This window comes from Lonchura striata, chromosome 2, assembly GCF_046129695.1.
Source record: "Lonchura striata isolate bLonStr1 chromosome 2, bLonStr1.mat, whole genome shotgun sequence".
NCBI lineage: Eukaryota > Metazoa > Chordata > Aves > Passeriformes > Estrildidae > Lonchura > Lonchura striata.
The window spans coordinates 78,198,670-78,209,298 of NC_134604.1; the positions used below are offsets into that span (position 1 = coordinate 78,198,670).

Here is a 10,629-nt window from a genome sequence, read left to right on the forward strand (position 1 = left end):
CTAGACGGAGCTGGAGCCCGGTGGCTGGCTGTTGCTGTTGCTCTCTGACGGGGTCTTGGCAGTGGAGGAGGTGGCCAGGGAGCCACTGTTCCTGAAGATGCGGAGCAGCCTCCGCTTGTAGCCCCGGAAGGCGAAGAAGTAGATGATGGGATCGATGCAGCAGTTGAGGTTCATGAATGCCACAGTGACTTGCAGGGACATCTTGAAGGCTTGCTGCTCACGGCAGGATGGCTGGTAGAGAATCTTCCTGACCATGAATTGGACAATGTTGAGGTGGTAGGGACTGAAGCAGAGCAGGACAGCCAGCAGAACCACCAGGATGACAGTGAAGGCCCTGTGGTGGTGCCCATTCCTCACTGTCAGCGGGTTCTCCTTGGCTGTCTGGCAGAGCTTGAGGTTGATCCTCACATAGCACACCAAGATGATGCCCACAGGCAAGAAGAAGCCAAGCATGCAGGCCACCAGGAGCAGGTAGGGCAGATTGGGAATCTCCTCGAAGTTGAAGTACTCCATGCATGTCAGTTTGTCTCCCATCCTTCGTGTCATGGGCCGCAGGAGCAGCGGAGCTGTCTGCAGGAACACCAAGAACCAGATGAGGACACAGATGCCCCTGGCACGGCTCATCTTCCTAATCCTGCCAGGGTGCCTGGTGCGCACCACGGCAACGTAGCGGTCCACGCTCACGCAGGTCATGAAGTAGATGCTCACATAGGTGTTCATGTAGAAAATGAAAGCTGTGATCCGACAGAACCAGTCCCCAAAGGGCCAGTCAGACTCCAGGATGTAGTAGGCGATCCTGCCGGGCAGTGCCAGGGTGAAGAGGGCGTCGGAGAGGGCCAGGTTCACCAGATAGAGGTCAGTGGAGTTCAGTTTCTTCTTCCTGCGCTGGAAGGTGATACAGAGGGCAAGGACGTTCCCACAGGCACCGAACACCAGCAGGATGATATAGAAAAGGGAGAAGGTGACTTTGGTTGAGAAGTGGTGGTTGTGCACGTTGCAGCTGCTCTGATTGCTGGAGGTGAGGTTGGCGGGCAGGAACACGTTCTCCACAAGAGCCATTTCCACGGTACCTCACGAGCTCTTGCTCTCTCCCTTGGAATAAGAATAGACATGAAACCTGCAGTTTATTGATAAGAAGAGCGGCACCTTTAGAACTGGCCCTCATCACTAAGCAAAAGCCCTGTCCCCTACTCCAGCCACCCCTCCCTGCAGCACACAGCTCAAGTCATTTGGAAAATGCTTCTCTTGTGATTTTGGTGAGAGCATCTCAAGAGTGGCTGTGACTCATTCTCCTTTTCTTATCACGAGCTACTCTTAATTTTGTTTTTTCTCAAGTCCAATCAATATGAGAAAGGACTGGAGGTGCTGGGAGGAGAAATTGCTTGTCACACAAAGAAGGTCCCAAACTCATCTGGGGGCAATGATATAATTTACTCACTGCGAGGGGAATGTGGAGCTTCATTGAGAAAATGCCCAAAAAATGGAGGGGCCGGGACTGGGAGGGCGGCGGGCAGAAGTGCTGAGGAGCACTTTCCTAACTCTCGGGCGGGACCGAAGCAGCAACAAAACTGAAGAAATTCAAAGGGAGGAAAAAACCAACCTTCACAAAAAAAAAAAAAAAAAAAAAAAAAAAAAAAAAAAAAAAACCCAAAAAAAAAACCAAAAAAAAAACCTTCCCCAAAAATCCCGTGACCCATGCTCGTCCGATCAGGGAGCTGAGAACACTCCAGCACCGAACCCCGCTGCCCGCACGCTGTCCCGCCGCTCGCCCCGCTTTGGGCACGGGGTCCGCGCTCATGCCTGGTGACAGCGGTGTCCCCTCGGCTGCGGGGCTGCAGCAGCTCCCGGGACGCGTGTCCCGCAGCCGCTCACCTCCCGCTGCCGCCGGGACGGGACGGGACGGGACGGGCGCAGCGCTGCCTCCCGTCCCCGGCGGCGCGGACCCCGAGGGGCTGGATGGTCAAAGCCACAAGCACGAAAGGGAGGTCAGGGGCTCCAACCTGAATGCGGCGGTGCCGCCGCCTTCTTCTCTTCCTCCTCTTCCTCCTCCTCCTCCTCCTCCCGCCCGACTTTTGGGGGGCGGCGAGCGCGAAGCCTCCTGCCCGCGTCCTGCACTCGGGCTCCCCGGCCGTGTGAGCGCCTCCCGGGATTCGCTCACATTATAAAAGCGCTGTGAGATTTGGGGTTTTTTTTGTTTGTTGTTTTTTGTTGGGGTTTTTTTATCCTTAGGGTTAGTAAAACTGTGTTCTTTCTGGGTGGGGCTTTTTTTTTTCTTTCGGTATGTGAGAGGCACACTGCCGCCGCGGGGGATATTCTCAGTAGCGGCTGTACTGGAGAAGATAAATGACTGTACCTGCGCGGCAATCGCTCCCGACATCTGAGCCGACTTCGGGTTTTACTCTGAAAACTTCTACAAGGATGCAAAATGCAACTGAGCGATGAAAACAACTTCAGCTCTGGTTCACGTGCGGTCCAGGGTGCTCAGCCCGGGCACAAGCGCATGGTCACGGCAGCTCGATCGGACCACAGCAGCTTTTACAATAAAGTTGTGGCAAATTTTTCAAAGGAGCTTATTGTGCCTGTGGCCAGTGCAAGCCATGCTGTGCCTGTGGTGAAACCCAGATTTGCCTTTCACACACACATAGAGACATCACCGGGCATGGCTCCTTAGGGCAGAGACTGAGTTCAATGAAACAATTTGCCCTCAGTGGAAAAATATTTTTGTTATTAAGATGATATATTGTGTGGTGAAAGTGGGGCAAAGCCCCTTGACCTAGCTGGAACTCTCACAGCAGGCTCTGTCCCCACAGAGTGCTGAGCAGTGGAGGGCTGTGATTTATCCCTCAGCCCTGTATGTGTGTGTCTTACAGCATAAGAGAGAGTACTTTCCTTCCCAGCACTTCCCAAAATGTTTGCAGAAGCGCAGCCTGCCCTGTGACCAGCAGGATGGCCTTCCCCATGGTTTCCCCATGGCTTTTTTACTGGAGACCACTAGAGTTTTCAAATCCCAAGAGGAATTTTTAGGCTTTTTTAAATGGTTCTAGGGTCTGGGTTTTTTTTTTTTGTGGTGGTGGTGATGATCTTGCTGGTGTCTGGTTTTATCCCTCAAAAAAAAAAAAATCCTAATAAACCAGGAAATTCCCATCACAGAGCATTCAGGATGTTACTGAAAAACTGAAGCCAATAAATACAAAAGTTAAGATTACAGTTAAGCTGAACTTCCATATTTCCCTCTGGGTCAGTAAAGCTCAACTAATTATTTAATTGCATAATCTTTCTAATGTTTTAAAACAGTGACATTAAACTCAGTACTAATCTGTGTACTCATGTACTGTGAGTCATCTGTAGAGAAATTACACATTATTGTAATGAATTTACTAGAAGTTGAAGGTACCTAGCAAGACTAATAGTGAAAATTGGCTAACAAGCATCTGTTAATGAAGATACTTTTGTTGCTCGAGGGTTTATATTACATGGAGGGAAAGGTCAGCTAATAACAGAATATCTACTGAGTAAACTATTAAAAATATTCCCTAGTAAAATAGGGGTTTTCTACTTGCACATCTGTCAAGAGTTAAGCTAATCAGACTTGTGTGGGGTTCAAATGTTCTTGAGCTGTTTCATCGTGATGGTGAAAACAGGCAATGGATTTAACATTAGAGAAGTGTTGAGTCTATAGAAATCCTGAGCCCACACCAGCTACTGGATCCAGGACTATCCTTTCATCTCCCTAAAGCACTGCACGACAAACAGCTGCAGCTGAAACAAATTCCAGCCTCATCGATTCGGGGCTCACTGTGGTACTGACAGTGCAGAGCTCCTGCCCGCCCTCATGACAGTCTCCCACATGAGAGTTTTATCTCCATCGCAGAAGAAATAAATTTGGACGAACCTCAGCAAAATGCCATTGGCTTCCACCCAGGGCCCAGAGTGCCTTGGACCAGTCGGAATCACCAGTGCTTGGCCCGGGACTTTTCCGAGCAGTCAAGCAGGCCCTTTGTACAGCCCCTCCCGTCTCCCCGGCTCTGCGCTCACAAAGGCACTGAAAAGAGAGCTGCAGACCCCACAAGAGGAATCCCACCTGCCTGGGGATGGAGGACTTCTCATGGAGCCCACGGGAGTGGGGAAGTGCCGTCGCTGTGTCAAAGGGGGCCTGGGTAAAGGAGGGTCAGCGGGGTCCCAGCCCCTGCGCAGAGGAGGGAGATGACCCAAGTGGCATCACCAGCCTCAAAAACAGATGGAAGAGCCCAAAGTTCTGGGTGACAGCCATGTCCAGGGTGACAACTGTGCCTATTGCCTTGGGAATAAGACAGAGGGAAAACAATGCTCTCCACCTGATTTTATTTTTCTTTTTGCAGTGCAGAACAAAGGAAGTGGGTTCTTTTGTGCAAAACACGCTCCTGCCCTGTGTGCAGCAGGTGCAGCGCTACAGGAGTGCAGCCCAGCTCCACCCGTTTGCACGGCTCCAGCAAGCCCAGCACGGCTGCACCACTCCACACTGCACAGCAGCAAGGCCCTTTCAGATGGGGCAAGGGACTGAGGGCATCCTCTTCCCACCTGTGGGGATCTGCTCCCTGCCTCTGCAACACTGGATGAGCTGAAACGAGATCTCCCCTCAGACAGGGTAGAGAAGCCCTGTCCACCCCAGTGTGCAGCCATTTCGTTTAATCTCTTAAATTAAGGGCAGTATCTCTACTGCTCTTGACTGGGCCCAGTGGAATGTAGTGTGGCATTTGAGGAGTGAGGTTCAACTTCAAAGCTGGGTCTAGGCTTTCTTCTGTTGTGTCCGTGTTTGCATAATGACACTTCCTTGGGCTTGGCAGGGAGCAAGCAGAGTTCCACAGCCCAGGTATCCTTCCCAGGGTGGGCAGGACCTGGTGTCCCAGGGTGTCCCTGCTGCCAGGGATGCAGCCAGAGCACAGGGGACACCTTCTGGGGGAGTCCTGTGCAGACACTTGGCATGGAGTGTCTCTCTCCTGAAATGTGCATCACGGTCCTTAACCATGGCATGTCTCCAGCCAGGTCCCTGCCTGGAAACCACCACATGCTACTTCTAGAGCCACATATTGGGTATTTCAGAACAGATGTGCACCTCACAGTCACTGTGGCTCTTCTCACATCACCCTCAGAGCACACCACTTTCTGCCATTCCATGAAGGCTGTCTGCAGTCTCCTTTTGCTGCTGCAGACCTTGCCATGGATGTTGCTTCCCAGCCCAGCAGAAAAGCCAGGTTGCAGCTCCTGTGGGATCAGGCCCTTGAGGCCATCAGCTCAGCCCAGCTGTGATGTGGCGAGGGAAGCTCAGACAGAGCCGCGCCTGCAGGCACGTGCTGGGAGATCCATCACTGCGCTTCCTCCAGGGCTTCTTCTTCGGGTGCAAAGCCGTCTTGGGTAGTTGTTTACATCTGCTGGGATTTCCCAGAGTTGAGAGATGATTTGGAGCTGGACTTTCTGAGGGCAAGGCAGCATAACAAATGAGGTAACAGCCCCTTCACAGAGAGACAGCAGGAAGTTTGTGCCTCCTCTTTCCATTGTATCATCATTGCCTCTCCCTTTTTGCTTTCCCCATTGGCTTTGGTTAAATTTTCTCTCTTCTGGTGCAAAACATTTCCAGGAAGTTTTGAGTGTAGACACAAAAAATCTCCAAGAGATTTCAGTTTTGAAGAAACAGGCAGGGATTTTCCACAGCTCAGCCCCTGCATCCCAGGTCACCATTACTCATCTGGCAGTAGAACAGAAATGAGGAGAATCCCTGATTTTGACATTCATCTGTCCATTCAGTAACAGCATCTGTGTGGGAAGGACAATGTTTTAGAGGCTTTAACTCCATATTATGTGAAGTGTAGAGGAATAAAAATCTGAAGGTTCCTACCATTTTGTGATAAAAATCTGAAGAAAACACTTGCTGGAGTTTTGATGTGTTTGAAACCTAATCTGGCTCTAAATCTAAGAGGGAAATACTGAATAACAAAGCAGCTGAAATCTGCTTCTGCATGATATGACTGATTTTGTTTTGCACATGCAGCACCAGCTCTGGAAATGATGGTGCAGCGCCAAGTCACGCCAGTCAGAGGGTGGCACAGCTCATTTCAACATCCTGAGCAGTGGAGCACAGCATGGCAGCAGCTTTGGGAGCCGCTTCCTTCCACATTCCCTTGCCTCCAGTCCCAAAATGAACCCCTGTGTGTGGGCCATGCAACCACCACTATTTCCATGTGCCTGTGGCTTTGTGAAGCCTGGCTGCAGAGAGGGGGTAGCTGTGCTAACAGGGGCAGCTCTTAGTCAAGAGGGTCAGGGCACCTTAGCAGGAGAAATACCAGTGAAATTCACATTCTAAAATAACTTCCTCCAGTGAGCATGAAACACACTTTCTCCCACGCTGTGCTATGACTTAGAAACTCCATTTTGCTTTTGCAGGAATAAGATGAAAGTTTTCTTGGTATCTGATTTCTGTGGTTAAAAACAATGTTTAAATGCTTATTTTAAAAAAAAACAATCATAAGGCAAATTTGGAGAACTGAGGTCCTATTTTTATCTGCTTTTTTCTTATGTCAGGGCCACAAATGCTATATGTGCACACACAAATTCTTAACGTACAGCTACAACATGAGCAAAAACAACCAACGTAGAAGATGATCACAAAACACAGAAATGAGTGTTCGTGATAGAAAAAGTGCCAAAAATGCACATCTTAATTCAGTCTGGATCTCTATGATCCTATACAACAATTTCTTTTGACAGGGCCAAAGACCCTTATATTTTGTAACTTGTGAGTCTTTTCCATTTGTTCTTTGTGGTCAATGTTTAGGCCATGTTATGACCAGGTTTTGGCCTGGTCAAACACATACCAGGTAAGTTCTGTGGCAAAAATCAGCATCCTGTGAGCGTTTCCATGGGGTGCTCTGTTCCATGCACCAATGCCTCAGACAATCACAGAATCGAAGGTTGGATGGGACCTCTGAGGAGGATCTGCGCCGACCACACAGCTAAAGCAGACACCCAGACCTGATTGCCCAGGACTATGTCGAGACATATTGTGAACATCTTCAAGACACAGCCTGTCTGGGCAACCTGTGCCAGTGCTCAGTTGCCCTCACTGTGAAAAAGTGTTTCTTGATGTTCAGACAGATCCTCCTGTGTTTCAGGTTGTGCCTGTTGCCTCTGATCCTGTCATTGGACACCACTACACAGAGCCAGGCTCTGTCCTGTTTCCACCCTCCCTGCAGGAATTTACACACATCACTGAGCTCCCTCTGAGCCTTCTCCAGGCTGAACAGTCACAGCTCTCAGCCTTTCCTCTCAGGAGACTGCTCCAGTTCCTTCATCATCTTTGTGTCCCTTTGCTGGACTTTCTCCAGTATTTCCATGTCTATGTGTACAGAGGAGCCTGTTATGAACAAAACAGCCTGGCTGGGACATTTGGCTCGAACTAAGTACTGACATTGAAATGTTAATTAGCCAATTGCTCCTGGGAATCACCTACAACCCCACCCACACTAGGACCGGGATGCAAAATAATCCAGTGGAATCATGGGAGGGGGTTTTGGGGATGAAAACACCCCTAGATGGAAGGCTGGGCACAGTGGAGGGGGCTGGATGGGTGTGCTGGTTGGGGAAAAGGGAACCCCATCCCTAGTCTGTGTTTGACCTGTCACCATAACCTGCAGAGGACCAGACTGGACTGGGCTGTGGGAAGCAGGCACAAAGGAACACGCACTTCTTGGTGTTACCAGGAGGGAAGAAGAGGGGACAGCTGCTGCTGGATCTCGGCAGCAGGATCTGCACATCCCCCCACCCTTTGGTTACCAGTGTGCCAGGAGAAAAGGAGAGAGGACAGTCTGCTAGGACTTCAGATACAGACTGGACACCTCTTCACCTCCAGCTACCAGCGTGCCACGGAGACTCCAGGGACAGACTCTGCTGCCTTCTCCACCTTTGGCTACCGGGAAAGCTACAACAGCCCCTTGCCAAGCTGACTTTTTAATAAAGAGCTAAACATTAATAAAGGCATAGACCCTGTTCATTTCAGAGCCCACAGCCAAACCAGAATTCCACCAGTGCTGAGCACAGAGCAAGGATCATCTCCCCAAACCTGCTGAAAACACTTTGCCTAAGGGACACAGGGTGTCATCAGCCTTCTTTGCCACAAGGGCACATCGGTGCCTCATGTTCAGCTTGGTGTCCACCAGGAGGCTGAGGTCCTTTCCCTCTGCAGAGCTGCTTTCCATCTGGCTGGCCCCCAGCCTGTACTGGTGCCTGGGGATGTTCTTCTGTATGTGCAGGATCTTGTGGCTCTTCTTGCTGAACTTGATGAAATTCCTGCCAGCCCATTTCTCCAGCCTGTGAGGGTCCCTCTGGATGGCAGCATGACTCTGTGGCATATCTGTCACCCTGTGCAGCTTGGTGTCACCAGCAAATGTGCTGGCGGTGCCCTCTGCCACTCTGTCCGTGTCATTAATGAGGACATTGAACAGGACTGGAGCCAGTATTGACCCCTGGGGCACACAGAGAGTTCCTGGCCTCCCACTAGAACCTGTCCTGCCGACCCTCACCCTCTGGGCCTGCCTATGCATTCAATGCACCAATCTCAATGCCTCAGCTTTGCCTGCTGATTTATCTACCCAGCATTTGCATGTGAGAGAGGAGGGTGCTCTGTGCTTTATTGTGGGAAAGGAAACCTCAGAGAAGTTAAGTGAGCAGCGAATAGTTGGAGATCTCGGCACTTCATTTTTTTTTTCAAGAGTGGTTTGTTCTTGCTTGCTCAAAGGGTGCCTGAAACAGGTGCAGAGCCAGCCCCGAGAACTCAGCACCTCTGTGTATTTCCACCTCCTCAACCCTAATCCTGCAGAATCCTGTGGCTTTTGGGAGAGAGTGGGACCAGCTTGTTGCAGAATAAAAATATTTTTTAAGGAAAACCTTTCTTAACAAAGGCCTCCCTTACCAGTGGTGGTCAGAGTGAAGTCTGGCTTTTTGGCTATGCTGCCTAGACCCGGTGAGAGCAGAGCAGAGACAGATCTGTGTGCACCACAACAGTGATTCACTTGCAGGGAGTGGCCCACGCGGCGCCAGGCACGAGCAGAGCGCAGTCCCGGGAGGAAGCAGTCAGAGTCACCCAGACAAGGGCTGTCACACAACCCTGCAAGTGCTGCGTGTCTGCACGGGACCTGGGCTGCCTTGGGACAGACACTCCTAATGCAGGAAGATCTTAATTTATAGGGCCAGAACTTCTACATGGCTCTTGGGTGTTGTTTTTGCTCATGTGTAGGGCCTGGGTTTACATTTCTCTGCAGCTCCCTTCCCTAGCAGATCTCCCCTGAATTCCACTTGCAATGGGCAAGGGACTTCACCAAACCTTCTACACTTTCTGCTCTTTTTCTCTTTGCTGTGTTGCAACTTTTTGTGCCTACATAAGAAAAGCTACTGTGTAAAGCAGATTGCCCCAAACCTAAGCATTCAATGAGATTGAATTTTGGATATGCTGTAAAGGTCTGAATTATATGGAAGAATTTATTTTGCAGCCATCAAATTTTACCTTTTAGGGCTTACTTGTAAGACCAGACAGATCCTCTCCACCCTAAATAGTAATATTCAAGGTTTGAATATTACTGTTTTAATGTGTTTATTACTTGCCTTTGCTTCTCCATTCTTGTCTCCTGAGTTGACATTGAGGTTGGTCTCCTTCCTTAAATGCCTGGAATATATTTTCAAAATTCTTTCTTCATAGAGGAAGTTTTGCTTCTTGATGTTTCACTTGTAATGTATACATGGAGAGTGCAACATTTTAGCTGCTAATGCTTATTGAAAACACTTGTGTCTCTGGGCTGTACTATAGCTACATTAGATGCTTAATGCTTTAAATGATTTGTGATCACGAAGTGCTTGATCTGTCAGCATAATTGCAAGTGGAGAGACTTCTAAGCACTCCATAAAAACCAGAAACAAAATGGTACAAGCTTTTTGCATCTTCAGGGGAGTTTTTTATGTACATGGGAGATATAGAAAATTCGCCTCAAAACAAATATTTTTTTAGGAAAAAAACATAATCAGAACTTAGCTTAAGGGAAGATGTTTCCACAAAACAGACCCCTTCCTTTACACATAGAAGTATAGCCTGCTCAGCATCACATTCAGCCACCCCACAAAGCCATGAGCCACAGCTCAGCCAGGCAAAAAGAGGCCCCTACCTGACCTCAGCCCAAAGAGAAAAAAAAATATATTTTAAGGCCCCATGACTCTAAGCTCCTTCCTATTGGGAAGGCTTTGCACGAGTGGGAAGCTCCAGCACTTCCAAGGCAGTCACTTGCAGAGGCAGGGATAATTCCTCTCCACCAGGGGCCAAGCATCCCCACTGCTTACCAGCCTAGCATCTGCACAGATTTTACCTCTGCCATGTGACACTGAGGAATAATTTGCATCTCATGGACAGGGATCTGAGGCAGGGAATTAAGTGGTATGGATTGGTTTATTTACAAATTGCAGTTGTATGGTTTAGCATCATGAAGCCAGAAATCCCAAAAAGGGATCTTGCCTGCAAGCCACACTGGAAACATTTAGGGGCTGTTAAAATAATTCATTTGCAATTCCCCTGGTGTTTTGCTAGTGATGTTTTCATGTTGTGTAAATAAGTTT

At 49.3% G+C, this 10,629-nt stretch overlaps 1 protein-coding gene across 1 annotated transcript; it reads right to left on the reverse strand.

Moving 5' to 3' along the window:
- LOC110470570 (G-protein coupled receptor 183) lies at nt 1-1,059 on the reverse strand. Its single transcript, XM_021530317.3, has one exon. The coding sequence runs from the start codon at nt 1,057-1,059 to the stop codon at nt 1-3; it is 1,059 nt and encodes a 352-aa protein (XP_021385992.3).
- Nucleotides 1,060-10,629: the final 9,570 nt, after the last annotated feature.

Coding starts and splice junctions, on each gene's coding strand:
- LOC110470570 (XM_021530317.3), bottom strand. CDS start 1,059: ATGGCTCTTGTGGAGAACGTGTTCCTGCCCGCCAACCTCACCTCCAGC.